The 22,266-nt window shown below is 48.2% G+C and overlaps 1 protein-coding gene across 1 annotated transcript in view; it reads right to left on the reverse strand.

The window, feature by feature from the left end:
• HS3ST2 (heparan sulfate-glucosamine 3-sulfotransferase 2) overlaps positions 1 to 21,954 on the reverse strand; it is a 94,500-nt gene extending 72,546 nt beyond the window's left edge. The window contains exon 1 of the mRNA XM_065892498.1: positions 21,326 to 21,954. Within this exon, the coding sequence (XP_065748570.1) occupies positions 21,326 to 21,810 (485 nt within the window). The 5' untranslated portion in view covers positions 21,811 to 21,954. The remainder of the gene's footprint in view (positions 1 to 21,325) is intronic.
• Between the last annotated feature and the right edge of the window lie 312 nt (positions 21,955 to 22,266).

Genomic DNA, 22,266 nt, shown 5'->3' on the forward strand with positions numbered 1-22,266 from the left:
AATGCACAGATGTTTGAGGACATTCAGTGTAGTGAGGGAGTGCGTTACACAGGGTTGCTAAGGGCAATGTAGGGATGCGCCGTGATCATCACAGTTTAGTGCAGTTCACAGATGGGGTGACAGGCCAGCTGGCGTTGCGCAGGGAAGTGTGGGCGGGGCGTTCATGGTTGGGCATTAAAGGGCAGCATCGGGCGGGGCTGGGCAGCGCTGGGACCCTGTGGTAAAAACAGTAGATCAGCATTACTATACCTGAGTCCCAGGGTAATGAGACCAAGGCAGGATCTTATAGGAAGAAAAAGCATCCCCCGGACTCTTTCCGAGGCTGCAAATGGCAGTAGGGCACACACCCTAGCACAGGGGTCCCCAAACCCCCGGGCTGCGGACCAGTACTGGTCTGCAGCCTGTTAGGAACCGTGCCACACAGCAGGAGGTGAGTGTCAGGCAGGCGAGCGAAGCTTCATCTGCCGCTCCCCATCGCTCGCATTACCACCTGAACCATCCCCAGCCCCCCAATCTGTGGAAAAATTGTCTTCCACGAAACTGGTCCCTGGTGCCAAAAAGGTAGGGGACCGCTGCCCTAGCAGACCCTGTACCACCCACCCTGCCACCTGGAACGAGGAAGGACTGGATTTGCAGTGGTCGCCTGCCTGCATACGCTGTGGTCCTTTCAACAAATTGTCTCTTCTCTCAATCCCATTCTTGCACTTCTCAGTGACCCCTGCCCTTTCATAAATACAGCTCCAGGAGCCTCCACTGCTGGGTTTCAGCAGCCGTGGACACCTAATCGATAGCTTTTCATAACAATTTTCTCCCCAGCAAGGACTCTGGCCCAAACTATTCAGCTACGACACACCTGGATTGAACTAAACAAAGATGTCAAAGCAACCGAAGAGGCAATTTGTTATTTATGCTTTTTAAGGACTCATTCTGCAGCTGCTGCGAGAGTTAGGAGCCTCCACCAACTGTCAAAAAAGCCTCTTTGATCCAATGTTGCGGAGGATATTGAATCTGAAGGGTGGTGCTTGGTGGGTCTGCTGGGAACACCTTCCAAAGGAATCCAACATGGACAATTCAAAATCCCAGGCCATGGAATGTTTCATCCTGAGTCCCAACTGCATGATGGAGTTTTGCTCAAACAGATTCTAGAGTGAGACAAAGGAGCTTTAAGTCCATTTTCTCCAAATCCAGTCATTCAGATACAACCCACACAATCCTGGCCATATTCTTGCGCTATTGTTTACTTTCTATTTCTCCTTAAAATCCACTCACTTTTTTCTGCTTACATAAACATATATTTTTTTAGTTTTAAAAAACCTTTGTTAGAACCATAAACGGAAAACCATATCTCTTGCCACAAATGGTAGGTAACCGTAAAAATAAGTACAGAGAGGAAAACAAGATTAAACTCTAACTAGGTAGCGTTGCAGTGTTAGCTATGAACACCAAGCAGACCTTCTCCTTGACTCAACTGGAATGAGGAATGGGTATTGAAAAGGGCATGTTTTCACCATGAACTTTGATGTGTAACATGAGTAGACATCATCCCAAATCACCTCAAGGATCACCCCAAACCCCTAGTTATGACACATTCTGCACTCAGGTTACACAAACCTAGTCTAACTCCCTGATTGTACAAATGAAAACACTGACACTAAGGGTACACAAGTCATCCACCCAAGAGCAAAGGCAAGTTGATGAACTTGTGGGGACTGGAACATGGGTTTCCTAACCCAAGACCAGAGCTCTTCTGACACCACTGTTGGATTAAGCTTTCCTTCCTTCAAGACTCAGGACCTCTGAGCATCACATGCTTCCCCTGGGAGACCCATCTGGAGACATTAGTCTAGGAAGGCTCAGCTACCTCCCAGCCACCCGAGGTCAGCACTAACTGGACACAGTGGAGCACAGAGCCCTGGGAATGGCTGGCTGCCCTGGCACTGGGCCTCAGGGACCCTCCTGGAGCAGATGGCCTGGCCTGAAGGATTCCGAGCAAACAAAGGCCTGATAGGCACCTTTTAGCAAGAGACTAAGATGGGACCCTCTGTCTAGACCAAGCTCCATCTAAAAAACTGGAGGACTTGAAAGTCACGGCTGAGCTATCACTACTGAGCAGCAAAGTAGATCCCTGGTCCTTGGGAGATCTCTGTGTCTGCTTCCAGAGAAAGTAGTCTGGAAGAGTAAGCAGCTGGTTAGTAACCCTAACCTAACCTTGACTTCTTTTTGAGCTCATGGGCAAGAAAGAGTGCACGATATGTTATGTGACAGATACATTCTGTGCCCTGTTTCACTCCCCTTAGCCCACCTTGGACTTCAGCGGCAGCTATGATGGACAGTTCCTGTGAACCCTGACAGCACCCCTGCTCACTTTCCCCTCACCCAGGGCAGTCCAGAAAGAAGCACAGGGAGGGAAACACCCCTTGGAGAAACTCCTATGTCTCTATTGGCTCTCCCATGAGAGCCAATGGCTCTCATCTGGAGAGACAATTCTGAGGCACTTTCTAGATGATTCCTTAGAATTCCTTGGATTCCCCAGCACAATTGAGTCCAAGTCACCACCGTGCCAACCAGCTATTCGTAATTGACTTTCCCCCCTTCCCCTTGTCCCTCTATCCACTATCCTTCCTGCTTCCGGGAATCATCTCCAAAATAGGTCAACTGTCTACTCCTGTAGAGAAAAGAGAAAAGATCACCAGATGTATGGAAGAATAAAGTACTGTAGCTCATAAATCAGTGCGAGAAATAAGAGTAAACATTCAAGCACGATAGTCGCTACAAGGAACAAAAGTAATATTAGAAACAGCTGCATTCTCAACAAGACTCAGAAACCACTACGTCCATTCAACTGTAGAGAGGGAATAATCTGAAGTCAATAAGGGTTGCATGGAAGAGAAGAACTGACTGATAAAGTAAAAGCCACAAATGGAGATGGGACTCCATATTTCAAACTACATATCAGTGAATAAAACAACTCAGGAGACACTTGTAGAATTCCGAGGCAAAAGAAAAAAGTGATAGAAGAGAAAAGAATTTTAGAGGACAATCTGTCAAGTTTATTAAGAATTTAATGGAAAATCCAGATGACTGCTATTGATCAGAGTAGAAGTGCTAGTAAGTAGCGAGGAAAATTCATGAACCACATCTAAACATATCCTGATTCAATGTTTTAACTTAAACAGTAGAGAAAAATCACAAAGCATCCAGGCAGGGAAAAAAACAACCACACAAAATGAAGCAGTTTGTCTGCAGAGGAAAAAGATGAATCCAGCTGACATCAAATTTCTCTTCTGTCACACACACACACACACACACACACACCACAGGACAGTAGAACACTGTTTTCAGAAGGGTTTTTGTTTTCTTTTTTCAAGGTTTTGCCCTAAAAATTTTAATTCAGCCAAATTATCGTTCATGTGTGAGAAAAACAGAAAGATATGCTTAAACCTACCAAAGGGCTCAAATTAAAACAGTAACAAAAAAAAAAAAGTTATTGATAAAAGTTCTCCAACTGGTTGAGAGATAAATAAAAACAAACAACTAAAGAAAGGTATAAATTAATGGAGGAAGGAAGGTGAATACCGGCACCAGTAAACACAGACTTATGCTGTGACTACAGTACTGAAGCTTACGGCCAATATCAAATGTAATATTTGCACTGAGATACATTATATGAGATGATTTAATAATAATTACTTAGAAACAAAGCCCTCAGCACTTACCATTCCGTTCTCACCCTCCCTGGCCCCTGGCGGTGTCTCTTTCTACAGCTCGCAGGTAAGCTTTTTGTGTTTAGCTGTTACACTTGAACTCTTTTATCAATTATCTACGCTTTACCTAGCACTTCTGTGATCTCATCAGCAGATAGAGTTTGGGGGAAATGATACCCAGGTGAGTTCAGGATGTCAGTTAAAAACTATTTTTAAAATCATGAGAAAAAGTACCTTTAAGATGCACTAAGTGTCTTATGAGGATTAAATACGAATTCGATGTTATCTAGTTCTTTTTCAGCATTATAAAGATGCTTGAGCCCTTCGCAGATTTTTTTTAAACCTTCTGGCTCTACTCTTTCTCTCATTCCTCCTAATTTTGTCTATTTGTGCTCTTTTTTGTTCTTGATTAAATACCACAGCTGTTTGTCTATTTTATTGATTTTTTTCAGAGAATCAGTTCTTGGGTTTTTTGTTTAAACCAATATTACTGTTTTCCTAGATTCATTTCCTGTTTTTATCTTTCCCAATGATTTCTTCCTTGTTTCCTTACATTTGTTTTATCATTCTTCCAACTTTTGGGGTGGAGTCCTTAGTCAATTCATCTTCTTCATTTAATAAAGAAGCGTGTCTGCTGTGGAGTAGAGCTTTGACTACATCTGACTAGTTTCTAAGTATTGTACACATTATCATTATTTTCCACATATTGCACAATTCTTCACTTACCTGAGTAATTAAGAGGTGTAGTTATTTTTGCTTGTTTTTTGTTTGTTTGTTTGTTTGTTTTTGCGGTACGCAGGCCTCTCACCACTGTGGCCTCTCCCGTTGAGGAGCACAGGCTCCGGACGCGCAGGCTCAGCGCCCATGCCTCACGGGTCCAGTCGCTCCGCGGCATGTGGGATCTTCCCGGACCGGGGCGCGAACCCGTGTCCCCTGCATCGGCAGGCGGACTCTCAACCACTGTGCCACCAAGGAAGCCTGATCATCATCATATTTGAAATAGGTTAGTAGGAACAACGAGAGCTGACCATGGAAAAGTCCAAATAGACCAATAATCATGGGAAAAAGGTAATGTTAGGAAATACAAACCATCTTTTCTTCAGGGGCCAGCACAGAGTAAGAGATGTCGGAGGGGTGGACACCTCAGACACATCTGGTGCACCTACCCCTTGCTTCACTGTGGTTTATGTGCGAACTGCCCGTCTCTATCCCTCCCCATCACTGTGTCCATTTACTTCCTGGTCACGCCACACCTTGTGACCTCCCTCTCCAGCGGTACAGGAGCCTTTGTTATTGCAGCTCCTTCCGTGAATTCAATTAAAACCCACAGGCTGGCAACACTCACATTTTTGCCTCCAGCCCAGGTGACTTCAGCATAACCACCCAAGTTGTGTCTTCATCACCTAATGAAAAGAAATCCGTTCAAACTAACCCAAGGGAAAACTGGGGTTTGTGAAAGGATGCTGGGGTGGGTGCCTTGCAGATATAAAGTGCAGGCAGTACAGTCAGACTTTAATGGCCTCTCTCTATTGTACACGCAGTCTCTGTGTCTAATTCAAGATGCCACAGAAAGAAAGAACACGATTGCTGGCCCTTCTATAGTGGTGGCTGAGGAGTGAAGTCTTGTGGGGCTCTGGGAAGCATGGGTTCTTCACCAAGTACTGAGAGGAGGGAGCTGTGGGCATCTCCAGTCCAGGGTGGGTGCTCTTCCCAGCTCTGGGGGTGCTCGGGCAGGAGAAGGTGCATAGGGAAGCTTTTTGTCCCTGCTAAGTTGGCTCGGGATGGAGGGAGTGGGGAGCAGGGGAGGCTTCTGTCTCCATCCTTAGGCTGTCTGGTGCTCAGGTGGTCAGACCTGCTGGTGGTAGAGTGTGAATTGGTTTGTTCTGAGGGGGAAATCCTTGGATACCTCTTCCTCTGTGGTTTGTGATCCATTTTTCCCCATCGCACATGCCCTGCCAACTCTCCCCAGGACCTCAGCCAAATCTTCTTATCCGGCAACAGGCACTGATTATGAGATGCATTTTGCACTGCTGCCTCCTTCATGTCCTGACCTCAGACCTTTAGGTGGAGGCCTGGCTGGACATCTGCACTGGCCACCAAGGCCCCAGACCACAATGGAAACCCAACCTTTGCATCAGACTCCAGCATTGTTCGGAAATGTGGGTGTGGGGTGGGGAAGATTTAAAGGCTACCCACATTCTTGATTCTGACTCATAACAAAGATGGAAGGTAGGCTTGTGAACTCCAAAAACATGGGAGCTGGTTCGCTTCGATAACTAAGAATTAGGGGGCTTCCCTCGTGGCGCAGTGGTTGAGAGTCCGCCTGCCGATGCAGGGGACGCGGGTTCGTGCCCCGGTCCGGGAGGACCCCACATGCCGCGGAGCGGCTGGGCCCTTGAGCCATGGCCGCTGAGCCTGCGCGTCCGGAGCCTGTGCTCCGCACCGGGAGAGGCCACAACAGTGAGAGGCCCACGTACCGCAAAAAAAAAAAAAAAAAAAGAATTAGGGATATAAGATGGCTCTTCAGTAGCCGAGTTCTACAATCATGGATATTTTAAAAATAAAGCTTTACTTTTTAATTTTATCTTTAAAAGTATTACACAGGAAAATAGACTGTTATTAGTGGTAAGCACTATGAATTTTAACACATGTACAGACTCACGCGATCACCACGACAATCACGACACAGAAGGGTTTCACTCCCCACCGCGCACCTGCTGCACATTCCGTCGTCTGCCTCTTTATATTCACACCCTCCCCCTGCCTTAAACCCTGGCAAGCACTGAGTTCTTCTCCACCATTTTAGTTTTGCCGGTTTGAGAGTGTCATGTAAACGGAACCATACAGTACGTAACCTTTCTCTCACTCGGCATAATGCCTTAGAGCTTCATCCAAGTCACAGTTTTTGTTGTTTGTTTGTTTGTTTGCTTTAAGGAACAGTAAATAAAGGTTTTACATAGGCCATTTAGGTTGGAATTGTCAAGAAGCTTTGGGTAGCCCTCAGGTAATTGGTCTTATCAAACCCAGAGTCCAGAAAAAAATCATACAAAATCGGTCCAGAGAAAAAGATCTAAAAATACTACATAGCTGGATCTTTTCCTTCAGTTCTTCACGTCTGTATTTGCTTTTCCCATGATGCCCCATCAATTTGCAATTTAAATTGAAATCACAGCTTTTTAAACCACCCAGACTTTGTAATGTCAGCCAGTCCCTCCCAAGCTGTTGATGGACCATGACAACCAAGTATGATAAAATAATACAGTGATATCAAAGCGAGAGGGATCCAGGTGGGTAGGTCAGCATTTCCCAAAGTGTGAGATATGTACCACTACTGGTTAAAAAAATATTTGGGGGGCACGTAGACATGCCTTTAAATGCCACCTAATCACATCATTACAAAATAATCATCTTTCCTTTTTCATTCTATTCAAATCTTCTGATTACGTCATGGAGAAAGTCTTAGGTGCTATGATGTTAACACCTCCCTCACAGATTTTTTTATTTTCTTTTTTGCGGTACGCGGCCCTCTCACTGTTGTGGCCTCTCCCGTTGCGGAGCACAGGCTCCGGACGCGCAGGCTCAGCGGCCATGGCTCACGGGCCCAGCCGCTCCGCGGCACGTGGGATCTTCGCGGACCGGGGCACGAACCTGCGTCCCCAGCAGCGGCAAGCGAACTCGCAACCACTGTGCCACCAGGGAAGCCTCTCCGTAACACCGTTTGATCTCTCTCTTTAACAGAAAAAAGAGGCTGCCTCAGGCATAATGTGACACAGGCAACAGTATCGGGCTGGAGTCTAATTGCATTGTTTGGTTTTTACTACATTGGTTTCTATGACCTGTTTCTGGCAAGTGATGATTCTCATTTAAGATAGTGATATAAAGTTTCATGCTTAAGTAAATAGGTTAAAGCAAAAATTATGAGTGGACTTTAACACCATGTAAAGGTTATAAAAGTATTTGTAGATGGCACCCGAACGACTGAAGATTGGGAAACAATGTGTCAGATTTTAGACAGAACTTTGCTGACTGTGTGATTGGAGAAGCTTGTTGACAGATTACCCCAGAGGCAAGACAAACCTGGACGATTGCCTAGCTCTTCCACCAATGGTTCACACGCACAGACTCTCAATACTCATCATTCAACCAACCCAGTGGAGCTCTCTCCACATCAAAGCTCTGCTTGGCTTTAAAGGGAATTGTGTCAGAAATGACACAGTTCATCCTCCTGAGGGGTGGCTGCCTTCTCTTCTCCATCATACCCTTCTCCCTCCAGTCTCCTCTGCACCACCGTCCCAATGTTCTCCTGTCGTTCTGCAGGTGCCAACTAGGCTGGAGAGAAGTCTTTCCAGAATGATCTTTATGGTCCACCCCTGCCCATCCCTTAGCCTCTCCTTGCAACCAAGACCTCACTCTCCAGGTTGGACTTCTATCTGCACCAAACCACCCAATCAAGAGAGGCTCTCACATCCTGTGCAAGCTAGGTCATCTCTAAAACATGAATCTCTGAGCATCTCCGCACAAGCCAAAGGAAATGTGTAGAAGAATGGAGAGCTCTGAGCTGCTCTGAATATGGTACCATGAGCTGGGGACAGTGACCAAGCTGCAGAGGATTTCTATCCCCTGGAGAAGCAGTTTGGAGCCGTGGGGGCATCACAAACTCAAAATCCTCAGGGACTCTGTGAGCATGTACAAGAATGACAATAAGAAGCAGTAGGGATTGCTGGCTCCCTCCCTGGGGGTTGGTTCTACAACCAAATGGGTTTCTCCAACCTCGGGTCATCCTGGCTCCAGATTCTTCTCCTCCCCATCGGCCCAACAGATAAGGCCCCAGCGGGACCCTCAACAGTAATAAGATCTAACACGTACTTATGACATTGAATCACTACAACAACCTAGCAGGTAGGAATGCTTGATATCCTCATCTTGTAGAGGAGAAACCAAAGCTTAAGAAGGTAGCAGCTAAGCCCACAACTACCACGTGGCAGAGGCAGGATTAGAAAGCCGTACAGCCTGCATCTAAGGCCCACCCTCTCAGGGTGATGAGAGGACAGCTTATGGGTAGCATCCAGCCCACAAACCTGTTCTGTTCGGTCCACAAGGGTTCTATAAAAGGTGTGAATCAGTAAAACACAATTATAAATCGAGAGTTCACATTTTTAAAAAATGTCATATTTCAAGCTTTTTTCTAAAAAAAAAACACAAAAAACCTAGAAGATCTGGCAATATAGGATGGCAAGAAAAGTCTGTTAGGGACTGACTACTGGGACAAGTATCCCCCCACCCCTTAATGCCCCACAGCCAATTTCATTTCTTCACATACATGCCCACAGAGTCCCTATAGGATGTTGAGTCTGCGATGCCATCACTGCTCCAAACTGCTTCTCCAGGGGATAGGAGCTCTCTGCAGCTGGGTCACCACCCCCAGCTCCCAGTGCCATAATCAGAGCAGCTCAGAGCTCTCCATCCTTCTACACACTTCCCTGGGCACCAGCCACCTGGACTGGGTAGAGGTGCTCAGAGGTTCATGTTTTAGAGATGACCTTGCTTGCACAGTTCACATTTGAATCATGTCCAAGTTTGAGTACCTATAAAAAATAGCTTTGAAAAAAGTACCTCTCCGAGTCTTTGTGTCTATTTCCTCCTTGTCATCCTTGGTAGGAAAGAACAATCGAATTAAGTCAAATTCTTTCCCTCCTGACAAAATGACGGTCAGACAGAGATTTGGCCAAGTTGCCCAAGAATTTCTGGTTAACGGAGATGTTCATGCTAGAGAAAATAGGAGAAAGAGGCCTCAAAGTAGTAGGGATTTTGCCACCACAGAGCTTTGCAGTGACTTAACTCATTTCTCACAGAATTAATAATTCAGATCCCACACTGTTTCAGCCAGAAGTGGTCATAAACTGTAGAGAGTTTAACCAGCCACTTCTAAAAATGGGGCTCGATCCTGGGAAATGCTACCTCCACTTTAAGCCATCTCACTTGAGCAAAATGAAAACTGTCGGATGATTTCATACCTTCATTAAAACCATCAAAGCAGAAATGCACTGCAAAGAGCTTGCCAAGGCAGAGGACATTTCCTCATGCTCCAGCAGCTCTGGCGAAGGTGGGGAGATTCAGATCCTGATTACCTTGGGGGAAGGCATCATGGTGTTCGATTCTGTTTGAAAGAAACCACACGTCAGCCCCCTAAATCTAGCATGCCATCGAGGCAGCTCCCTTGCCAGGCATGTTTATGAGGCTGGAACAAGAATGAGAAGCTGGGTGATACACACACTGAGTGACACGTGCCTTTTCTGGGTTGGAGCAAAGCTAATTCAATCTTCAAAAATCTCAAGAGGTTACCTAAGAACACTGCATTTATAAAAAGGGCCTCAAAGGCCTCCAGAAAGAGGGACTCTGCCATCTCTCACCAATTTGGGGGGGACCCTGCAGCCTCCAAGCTACAGTAGAACGTGACATTCCTTTCTTTGGCTAGTTCAAGGATACCTCCAGGTAGATGCTTGGCCCGTCAAGCCAGGGGCTGTATTGGGAAGTATGTTAGGTTCAGACCCCAGCCTGCTGACACTTGGAAGGGTCTGAAAGATAGCAAGCCCTTAAGAGATGTCATCATCACACCAGCACCTTCCCTGACTCCCCTCTCGTACCTGGTCCCTATGAATCCATCCGCAAAACCTGCAACTGTACCTTCAGAAGGTACCCAGCACCTGCCCACCTCTCACACCTCCACCGTTACCACTGTAAAAGCCTCCTAATTAGTTTCCCTGCTTCTGTCAAGCCACCCAAGAGATCCTTTTAAAATACAAGTCAGATCATATGACTGCTTAGCTCCAAACCATCCAATATATCTCCCCACTCGCTCAGAGGAGAAGCCAAAATTCTTGCAGTGTTTTGGAGACCATTCTGGCAGTATGTATCTCGAGCCTTTAAAAAAGTTCTTCACTGTGACCTAGTAATTTCACTTCTAGGACTCTAGGCTAAAGAAAGAATTAGAGATCTAGGCAATGGAGAGTTACTTAAATAGAAAAAAAAAAAACATTGGGGATCAGCAACTAAATGTCCAAGAAGAGGGGAATGGGTAAGCGCTCCACGGGACCACATGATAGAATGAGACCCAGACACTGAAATCAAGGTTTGGAAATATTTAATGGTGTGGGAACATCTTAATGATGGAATATTAGGCAGAGAATGCAGGATTGAAAATTGTGCTTTATGTATCTATACTACGGGTCTTAATTTTGTTTGAAACAAACAAAAGTCCCAGTTCTGCTGCTTCCCAGCCAGGTGGCTTTGGTCAAATCTTTGAGTCTCTGAGAAGACCAGTTTCTTCAACTCTAAAAGTGAGAGGGGAACATTTTGGATCTCTCAGTTTTCACTGGTACATGACACAGCATAGACTTTTTTAAAAAGTAATAAACAAATCATTAAAAAAAATTCTTGCAATGCCCTTCATGGATCTGAATGGGGGCCTGGCCACCTCTCTGAATTGACTTCCCATAACTCACCTCCTTGCTGTGGCCACTCCAGCCATTTTGCCCCTAGATTTCCCTCAGTCACACCAGAGACCCTGCTGTCCTCAGAGCCTCTGCATTTCTTTTCCCTCTGCCTACGGTGCTCTTCGCTCAGATCACACATGCTTTGCTCCTTCACCTCCTTCAGGTCTTTACTCCAACATCACCTTCTCTGTAAGGCCTTCCCGAAAACACCCCGTCTAGAATCGCAGTGCCCCCCTCCCTGCCCACCGAGCTCTCTCCATCCTCCTTCCCTATGCCTTCCCACAGCACCTGTCAGCATCGGACATAGATATACTTTACTTACTTCTTTATTGACCATCTCCTTCCCACCCCATAGAAAGTAAGCACCACAGGAGCAGGGATTTTTGTCTGCTTTTTTTTTTAACTGCTCTCTCCCCGGGGACTATGACAGTACCTGGCATGGAGCAGATGCTCACTAAATATCTGTTGAAGTGGTGGCTGAGTTACCAGCACCGCACCCTGCACTCTCTTGCCCAGCCTCCCGAGACCCACGTGTGAAAAGCCTAATGAAAGGCTGGGGCCAGCCTGTAGCCTTGGAACAGACTCACCAATTCCTAGTCATCCTGTACACCTAAGCATAGTCACTCAACAACTATTTATTGAGCACCTACTGTGTGCCAGGCACCACTCTGAGCTCAGGGGACACAACCATGCACAAAACAGACAAGATCCCTGCTGTCCCGGAGTTTTCGGTCTGGTGGGGGAGACGGTGAGTAAAAAGAAAAATGAACAAGATCATTTCAACTTGCAATAAGAAGTAAAAAGTAAATAAACCAAGGTGGAGACAAGAGATAGAGGGTAATGAGGAAGGTGAGTCAGCTTAGACTGGGTAGCTAAGGAAGGCGTCTTCAAGGTGACATGTGAGCTGGAACCTGCGCGATGAGAAGCAGCCAGATCTAGGGATGCTCTGGGGGAAGAGTGATTCAGGCGGAGGAAACAGCCACTGCAAATGTCCTAAAGCATAGGCATCAGCTCCCCGGAAAGTCTCTTTGACCCACCCTGAGTGGGGGCCCCTCCTGTGACCCCATATGCCAGGAGTATTTTCTCTCTCAGCATATCTTGTTATTGGATTTGTCTGCCCCTTCAATTCTTTAAAGGAGAGTCCTTTTGTATCTTAATTTTTCTGGGACTTAACACAGTGCCTGGCATACAGTAAGTAGTCAATAAATGAACTACAGAACTGAAGTGATTTGAAAAAACTTTATTTTTTGATTTGACTGTAATCAGAAGTGAAATTGTGCAATGAATGTATTTAGAAACAGCATCCCTATAGGGCCACCCCTTTCACCCGCCTCCTGCAAAAATCCCATCTGCCCATTGAGACCCAAATAACATACCATCTCCTCCAGAAAGCCTTCCCAAATTCCCCCAATCGGATTTTGTCTCCCCGCCATGCTACGATAGCTCTGCTTGCATCTCTGTTATGGTTCCTATCATCAGCTCTGACTTGCGTAAAAACTTCCCATGAACATTTCATAACCCATCAAACTGGGAGGAACCCAGGAGCAGGACCTGTGTCTTATTCTCCTTCAGGTTCTTAGCACTTAGCTCAATAAAGGAATGACGAGAAAATCAACAACCGATAATGACAGCCAACACTTGTTGGACACCTTCCACATGCTAGAAATTTTCTGAGCACTTTTACATGATATCACTCGTTCAGTCCTACATGTAGGCAAGAGGGTTGGTCCCCATGTGCAGATAGAACTGGGGTACTTGTTGGTGGACCGACACTCTGTGGTAGAACCAAGATTCCCGCTCGTTCATCCTGACTCAAGAGCCCGAGCTTTTAATCACTGTGCTGAAACTGTCTTCTGATCTCTGTTTTGAGTTCATCTCGTCCATGAACTCAGGGCTGCCCTCCTTCCCTCTTTCCGGTGTTCCCTGAGGCACTGCTTCAATGCCAGCTCTTTTTTCCACCAGGCCTAGGGTGGGTCTGGGATTCCATTACCTGCAGTGAGCACCAAGACCCGGGGGCCCTGAGTGAGCAGGAAGCCACCACCTCATCAGGGTCGATGACTACTTACCCATCTGAAGGCAAGCTTGGGGAGCCCTGCTATCACAGACACCCTCTAAATGGGTTCTGTTGACAACATTTGGTAAGTCCCAAGGACAATTTTCCCCATCGGAGCTCCTTTTATGCAGCTAAAAACTATTTACAAAGATATGACATTGTCTTCCCCTCTTTATACAGTGAGATCAAACTGTCTGAGAAAGCAAGAGTGACACCCTGCCCCGCCGTTATGTTTAAGCCTCACATATGCATCGCAGCGGGGGAAAAAAAAGGACTCTGCATCCTGAGATTTCAAAAAGACATCCTCTCTCACATGAGTCTCAAAATTTTAAAAACAAAAAACAGAAAAAAGCTCTGAGCCCCTTTCACATAAGTTGCCAAGTCCCTAGTGGAAACAACTTTACTTTTGACTTTTGTAACACTGATACCTGCAGGTATGTAACGACCTATGGAGATACGATATCCATGGGGGAGACCGCTGATTTTCCACCAGCAAAAGCGGTGATGAAACCAACAGTAAACTTGTGGGATTTTTTTTTTCTTTTAAATACCTGCTATACCCTTTATTCAGGGAATCCTGTTCTTCTGAAGGCTAGACTACTTTGTAAATATTGCAAGCACCAATACTTTCTGAATGCTGAGTTTTCCTTTGGCTTGTCTCTTCCAATCATTAACACATCAAAGGAATCTGAACGCTAGACACATCACTGGATTTACTTACACTGGATTTTCTGCAGACTAGTAGTGTTTCCTATGATGCTGGTGCATAGCTCATCTCAGTAATTTTAGATACTACATTAGACCTACTGGTGAGAAAATTTATTACCTTTTCCACTTCACTTTCATTCCTTCTGATTACATTAAGGAGAAATGTTTCACATTGATATTAGTATTTCTTTAGCTGCTCTTCTTAGTATCCCCTGATGTCCTCTTTTAAACAAAGATAGAGCAGGCTACAGGCTTGGAACATTCTAGCCACTTACAGTAGCAAAAATTCAATAGCACTGTTTGTTTTCAATCTACTTATTTTTATAATTACTTTCTAATTATGGCAAGTGATGCTGGTTTTCCATTTAAGGTGGTTTTCAAATAAAGTTGTTTTCTAAAAATATGTTTTTGTTTTTGTTTTGTTTTACGGTACGTGGGCCTCTCACTGTTGTGGCCTCTCCCGTTGTGGAGCACAGGCTCCGGATGCGCAGGCTCAGCGGCCATGGCTCACCGGCCCGGCCGCTCCCCTGCATGTGGGATCTTCCCAGACCGGGGCACGAACCCGTGTCCCCTGCATCGGCAGGCGGACTCTCAACCGCTGTGCCACCAGGGAAGCCCTAAAAATATGTATTTTGACTACATTTGCATAATGGGTGTTAGGTTTACAAATGCACAGCACACCTCTAGAAGGATACACAAAAACGGATCCCGTGACTGTTTCTGGGAAGAGGAACTGCGAGGTGGAGAGACAGAGTGGGAAGGAGCAGAATGGTTTTCATTGAATATCCTTTGTCATTTTTGAAGTCTGCACTATGGGAACATATTATCTATTCTACAATGTACACACTGCAGAAAAATCAACCCAGTTCTTTATAAAAAATATAATTTTTAAATGTTAACATAAACATACAAATTATTAAGAAAATAATAGCAGAGGTCATGCCAGGTTTCGGCAAATATGAGGCAGTACAAAAATGACTGAAGCCTGGAAAATGCTACCCTCCGAGGATGTGGGCGTGATGCTGCCTCTCTGAGAACAGCACTGAGAGGTCCTTGAGCCTCCACCCAGAGCAGACACCCTGGGTTTCTTACTCGTGGGAGCCGGCGGCCACGAGCACTGAGATGGAACCACAATGAACACCGCTGACTTCTGAGCTTGGGAAGCCACTCCCAGTGGACTTGTGTCCGGGAAATCATGTGATGCTCAAGCCCCAGGTAACCCAACCAGTCCATCTGGCCCAAGTTCCTTGGAAGCACACGCTCAGTAGTAACCCCTTGCCCCCCTCTCTCTCTATGCCGTTATCCTCTGAGGAAGCCCCGTGAGAGAAGCATCGGACCAACAGCCCAGCTGTGGAGCTCGACAGGCAGCAACTACCTCTGAAATGCTAAGTTATTTCCATCACTGTGGCTTTCACCCACCTCATCCAGCTGCCCATGGACTACAAAACCTTCCAGCCCATCCATGCAGCCCACTAGGAGAACACAGCGGCCGCAGAGCCGGTCTACAGCAGCTCGGCACTGATTCCGGCAAATGGTAGGCGTTTGACAAATAAATGGATTAACCCGCCCTGGGGTTAGTTCTGGAGGGGAGAGAGAGTCCCACAGGTTTAGGTAGACTGCGTGACCTTGCAAACGCCCTCCAGCCTGACTCACAGCCAGCGAGCTTACCTACCCGCCCCAGACCCACGGCCGAGCCCTCGCTCACAGAGAGGGCGTGCCCTCCAAGGGCACTCATTTCAGGCGATCTGAATTCGGGGCTGTGTGCTTCTGCCCTCGCCCCGCCCACTCGGTCTCTCAATCATTCAGGAATGATGCGTGGAGGTCTAACCAACGAGGAGAAAGCTATTCTACAGTCCTGCACGCCAGATGCATGGAACAGAAGCAAGCCCTGCAGGTAACAGCACCTGTTGGGCATCAAGCATGCCCTGAACCTGTTAGGGACTCTTGGGATATGACTCCAAATATCTGGGCAGAACAGCAGCCCGTGAAGAACATGACCTCCAGAGCATCTTGTTGTCTCGTGGTGGCTGTCAACCCACACTTCCCCTCATTTCAGGATAGGAAATGGCACGGGTAACAATCAAAAATCTAAAATGGGTACAGCTCCTTCACCAATCAGAAGAGACCCCTGCTGGCTGCAGAGACAAGCAGGGTCTTAGGGGCTCCCTGCTGGGCCGGGCATTTGCCACCTAGCTGCTGGCCCTTTGTAAGGTCCAGTGAGTTTCCAGAGCAGAGGGCATCTCTGGGGGAGAGAGTTTCCATCCAATATGGAAACATCGTATCTCAAGGACTTAAGACCCCATCAATCATTAGACACATCCTAATTTCAGAGATATTAAAAGGTGAAAGAGAAAATGTGCTTCTTAGAATCTATGTAATATTTTAACATCCGAAACAGATGTAACAATGTGTGCCGGTTGAATAGCACTGGGGCTGGTCCGGGTCTTTCCCCCCTAAATAGCCACATACCAAAGGCCATGGGGAAAGCCCAGTCTTCATTCCAAGCTCTTCCACTGTCCCACCCAGCTCTAGGGGGAAGCAAAGCCAGGCTTCAAAAAGCCTCCTTGAGCGATGACAGTCCTTCTTGCCCATCCTGAATATTCCTCGGTGCCTAACAAGAACTGTACATGTGCTGGAACTAACTACTATATCTCCAGCTGCTGCGAGGCTGACAGAGACCTACAAGGCAGACAGAGGATTTATGGACTCAGCGGATCCATTTAATCAGCATGTGTGACATCCTCCTGGACAGAAGCAGGAAAACTCCTTATGAAGACGTGTCTGCACAGACACTGGAATTGTGTGTGCGGGTGCCCACGTGTGAGCTGTGCGTGCACACACATCTGTGCACACGGCAAGCACGGGTCCATCTGTGCCATGTGTCCATCAGTTTGTTAAAGGTGGTAAAGCCTTCCACATTCATTACTTCCCCTGCCTCCTGCCTTTGGTTTTATTTCTTCTTAAAGTTTGCCTTTCTAGAGTTTGGCTTTGTTCTTGAAATTTGACTTCTTGATTGAAATGAGCTGGATAGGGTGATAGACCTTATTCTGTGCTTTTAATTCTCTTTCTCACTTAGACTATTGCCTCTAGGGCAAATGCTATGTCTTCTTTGCCTTACGCCATCCGCAGAACACCACCGCCACTGAACAAATAAATAACCAGACTTGTGGAGTCTAAAATTTACAGAATAGGCTCATCTATCACAATTTTGACACCAGAGCACAGAGTCAATTATCACATATTAACTTGCTCTTGTTGGCGTTTCAATGCATTTAGAGAAGATTCACGTCGTCTTCACACTGCCACCCCCCAACCCCAGTCGCTGAAAACTAGCAAAACGGAGGACACTTTACACAAAATTCAGTTTCCCCTAAGACTTTAAAAACTACTGGACAATGCACAACTTATGTCTCTTTATGAAAGATGAAAGCCCTGAATACTCTGTCTCATACTCAGCCTTTGATGCATCCCGAATATAATCTTAGATTGGGAGAAGCATTTTCACATACATTGTCAGATATCATTCTCATTTTAAAGGTGAGCAAACTGACACCCAGAAATGAGAAGTGACTTTTTACCAATGCAGGAGGAAGGAGAGAAGAAAGGGAGGGAGGGGAAAAAGGACAATTAAGGCAGAGTTGAAAGTAGAACTTAAGGCCAGGACCCCTTCCCAGGCGTTCATGAAACTACTTTTCCAGCAATTAATTAATTCCTCAGCCCCATGTAGTAACAGCAGTGGGGAAAGAAACTGATAGCTTTAATACTAATAGTCCTGATGGTGGTAAAAGGAGTGTTAGTGAAATAGTAGTAGTAATAGTGGTAACAGTGATAACATTACTGTCTTATCTTTATACACCAGGGAATTTTCCAGGGCACTTTCATATACAGGGTTTCATTCATTCTTCAAAACAACCTTCTGTGATAGTTACCACAGGCGCCATCATATGACGAGGAAGCCAGGACTCTGTTTCCAATTACCCAGCATAGGGGACTATCTCCTGCCTTCTGACAGCAGGTCCTATCCTGGGTCCCTTGGTAGCATGGTCTCACCCTGCCTCCCTGTCCAAGCAGCTAGCCGACCCCACCCTGCACACCCAGCTGTTGAAAGTAGAACTTAAGGCCAGGACCCTTCTGTATGTGGAGCAAATTGGGAGAGGGGAAGCTACCCAGGTGCAGAGGTGAGGTAAGCTTCAGTGACGGGCCTTCCTAGGGTGGCCTGAACTGGGCTAGTTCCAAGAGAGGATTCAGGCTGGGGGTAAGGAAGGTGCAGATTCTGTCTCCTGGCCTCTGGCCAATGGTGCCTCCCTGGATGTTTCATTTTGCCTTCAGGCACCGTTTGTCACCTCCTGGTTTATCTCCACTTACTCACAGAAAGAAGTCTCTCCTTTTGATTTTTCCATCGTCTACCTGACTGGGGCCTCCAGACCTGGGAGGTTATCCCCAGGGGCTTCAAGGTGGGCAGATCATAATGAGATCCACTGCCTGCAACTCTGCAACTCTACCTTTGGAAAACACAGTCCCCTACAATAGGTGCAAGGGCTCTTTGGCCATGTCTACCCAGTGGACACTGGCTTTATGGTGGCAAGCTGTGTAGAACACTGGTTAGAGCACTTGGCTGGAAATGCACACATGCATGAGCTCACACACACACACACACACACACACAGCGTGTATGTGTAAATCTTGGTGGGACAGTGCATGCCACTGACTTTTGGGCCTAAATTTCATCAGCTTGCTTTGAGTCTCATTCCAGATGCTCTCTTTTTGGGTTGCAGTTTTCACATCTGTGAAATGATAAGGGCAACAGGCAGAGAGAGAAGCATCTTACCACCTGCCGTCCTAAGTCATGGAATTCAGGAATAAAGTGAGAGCATGGGTTTTAAAGAAAACCATCTATCCCCATCACTTCTGCAACTAATGCATATTACTTGAGTGATAATAAAGAGTAAAACACATACAGAGAAATGTTCTGGAAAGTATGGAAACAGCATCCAAATGGGGCAGTATTACCTTATGCAGAAATGACCATCCACACCCGAAACCCTGGGCTCTGGGGGTGTGGATTTGCAACCCAAATAAGCACAAATCACACAGCCCCTCCTGATGCTAGAGGCTCCTAGCCTTCCTGGGGAAGTGACGGGGATGGGGCTGTTACTACCAGACCTGCAGGTCAAATGTTCTTTCGGAAATATAAAGGGAGAAAGGGACGGTAAGACAGACCCTGGGAAGTGGGGGGTAGTAGAGAGAGAAGTGGAGCTGTCAGCATGCTTGATGTTAAATAAAACCTACCAAGACTCAGTTGAGAATTTTAGCAGAATCCAAATGTGCTATATAAAAAAAAAAAAAAAAAAAAAAAAAAGGCACGGCTCCCATCTCTAAGGTTCACAGCTAAGCTGGCTTAGAATCACACATGCCAAGGTTAAAAATAAAAAGCAGCCATCCCTGAATGACACAGGCTCCGAGAAGGAAGCCTGAGGTATGGTGTTTGGTGGCAGAGCACAGAAGAGGGAGTGCAGGGGCTGGGTGCAGGGAATAGGTGTTTAGTGGAGGGCTCAATAAAAGCCAATGCTCACAATTTTGCTATTTTGCACTTAAAAGGCACTTCACTTTGGCAAAGGGTTTCATAATGATCTTTAGATTTTCCATCGAGGAAACCCTGCCGTGCATTAGAGTATGGCCATGGCTGACCCACATCGTGCTCTGCTGTTAGATGTGTCTGCCTCTCTCACCCCACGGTCTGGCTCAGACGCTGTCTTCAAATACTTCGTACACCCAGATGGGATGCCTGGGGGGGTCACAGCTTGGAAAGCACCAGACCTGCCATTCTGTGCCACCCTCCCTATTCCACAGAGCCAGCATAAAGGTGCTGGGGCCACCCACAGACCAGCTGTGCCCTTGCTGCACTCCACTGGAGATGGACTGTGTGTCTGCTTCCTGAGGAAGGGGCATGTCCCACCCCTGGTCCCATAAGCCATGACCACTGCAGGCCAGGGCTCCCTGGCAAAGGGGATAAGTTGGCCCTGTTGCCCCGATCCTTACAAATCCAGGGTCCTTATTATGAGCCCAGTGGGTTCCTCCTTCTAATGAAGTTGTCCTTTATCCAATATGCTTATGACTTTCTACTCCCTAGAGGGTTTACTTTAATAAAATTTTTAAATAGCCTCAGCTACTGTGTCAGCTACCATGTTACCCCTCCCCAGTTCCATTACTAGGCAGACATTTCTAGCAAGTCTTCAAGGGGTCAGGCAAATGGTGAGAAATTTGTGACCCAGGTTTTATGGGGACCACATACATTACACCACCCCCAGGGATGCCCTGCTCAGCCCACACATGGGCCAGTCCTACACTTCAGCACCATACAGGGCTTGGGAGGGAAATGGGCAGTGAACAGTGGAGGCTACTACCTTCCAGAAGTTTCAGGCTATTCCCAGACACCGCCAGCTTGGGTGACTGTCATCCCTGGCAGTGCAGTGGGAGTCTGCCTATGACTGGTTGCCCCTATGACCCTAGCCAGCCTTCATCTGAGGTGCCTACAAGTATTCCAAATTCCACACCCTGGCTGCTGGTTTAGAAGCATCGCCCAGTGCGAAGTGTCTCTTTGACACTTTTAGAGTGCTTAGAAAGGCCCTGAGAGGCACACAGGGCAGGGACTTTTCCTGATCCTTGTGATGGACCAGAAAATCAAGGCTCAATGAATTTTAGGAATTTGCTCAAGCTAAGTGCAGAGCCAAGACTCACATCCAGGGTCCTTTCCACTATTCAAAAACACTAATTCAGGGTCAGAGTGACTGGGAGTCTCAGGCCAGATACAGCAGCAAATACCTGGAGCTCAGATTGAGACTCCGGAAGGGACCTTTGCCAGGCCCACACCTCAGGGGATGCCCTCTCCTTCGGCCTGAACTCCGGGGACCTCGCCCAAGCGCAGAGCCCTGCCGCGAGGGGGCCCTCTTCGGACTTTCCCTTCTCTGGGTCCGTCAAATGCCAGGAAAGATCTGGCGAGACTCAGGACAGGGCTGTGTTCAGGCAGCACCTGTCCCGGCTGCCCCTTCCCTGCGCACTCGGCTTTACCCCAGACGCTGGACACGGAGCCAGCCCTCCAACTCGCCCTGAGGTCAGGCCAGAGATCTCGCTTCCCTTCCGGCGATTCCAGAGACAACTGTCCTTCGCCGTTCAAGAAACCGGGGCCCGTCTGCACAATCACTGGGAAGTTCTGTATAAATCCTTCTGCTAGAGTTCCCCCACCCCCTCACGTGTCAACCGGAGCCCACTCAGCGAGCCGGGTTAAGGGGAAGCGAAAGCGCAGGAGACGGCTCAGAGGACGGAGCCGATTGGAGCCGGGGCGCGCTGAGTGGGGCTCCCCTCCTTACCTGTACCAGTCCAGCCCGCGGCCGTAGTTCCTGTCGAAGAAGTGGGGCTCGGTGCCCAAGGCCCGCACATCCGGGTGCACGCGGATAAACTCCAGCACGGCGCGGGTGCCCCCCTTCTTCACGCCCACAATGAGGGCTTGGGGCAGCCGCTTGGTACCCAGCTTTGGCGAGCCGGAGTGGTTGGAACCGGAGAGGCGAAGGGCGGGCGCGGCAGCGGCGGGCGCGCTGGGAGCGCTGGGCTCGCTGGGCGTCGGGCCCGGCAGATCGCAGGGCCGGGACTTCTGGAGAAGTTTCTGGCCGCCCGCGCTGGGGCCGCGGAGGCAGCGAGGCGCGCCGAGGAGGCGGCTCTGGCCGAGGTCGTCGCAGCAGCACAGGAGGCTGTAACACAGGTAAGTGCAGGAGAGCGAGAGCGTGAAGGCGAAGAGCAGCCTGCGCGCCCTCCGCGGCTGAGGTGGCCCCGCACGGCCCAGGACCCTATAGGCCATGGCTCCATGGGCCCGCTCCGGGGGTCATGGTTTCCGAGGGGGCGCCGGCGGCGGAGCGGCTGGGGCCCTGCGGCCGCCTAGAGGGCTCGAGCCGCGCGGCCCGGGCCACGGGGGTCGGGCATAGGGGGCGCCGTCTTCTCCGGGAGCTGCCGGCCCGGGCGCGCACCATGCCCGGGGATCCCGGAGGCGGCGTCTCCTCGGGGAACGGGCGGCGGCGCCTCCGACATCCCCGCGTCCTGGGCTCTGGGGCTCCGGGCAGCGGGGCGGCGCCCGGCGCTCCTCGGCTCTCACGTGCGCCGGGTTAGAAGCGCGCCCAGCGCCCGAAGCCCCATGCCGGATCCTCGCGCCGCGGCGCCCCGAAAGCTCGGCGGCGGCGCGGCGGTGCGGGCGGGCGGGCCGGACGGTGGCGCTGGCCGCCGGCCGCGTTCCGGCTCCTCGAGAAATGCGGGGCCGAGC

This window comes from Phocoena phocoena, chromosome 15 (genome assembly GCF_963924675.1).
Source record: "Phocoena phocoena chromosome 15, mPhoPho1.1, whole genome shotgun sequence".
In the NCBI taxonomy this organism is placed as follows: domain Eukaryota; kingdom Metazoa; phylum Chordata; class Mammalia; order Artiodactyla; family Phocoenidae; genus Phocoena; species Phocoena phocoena.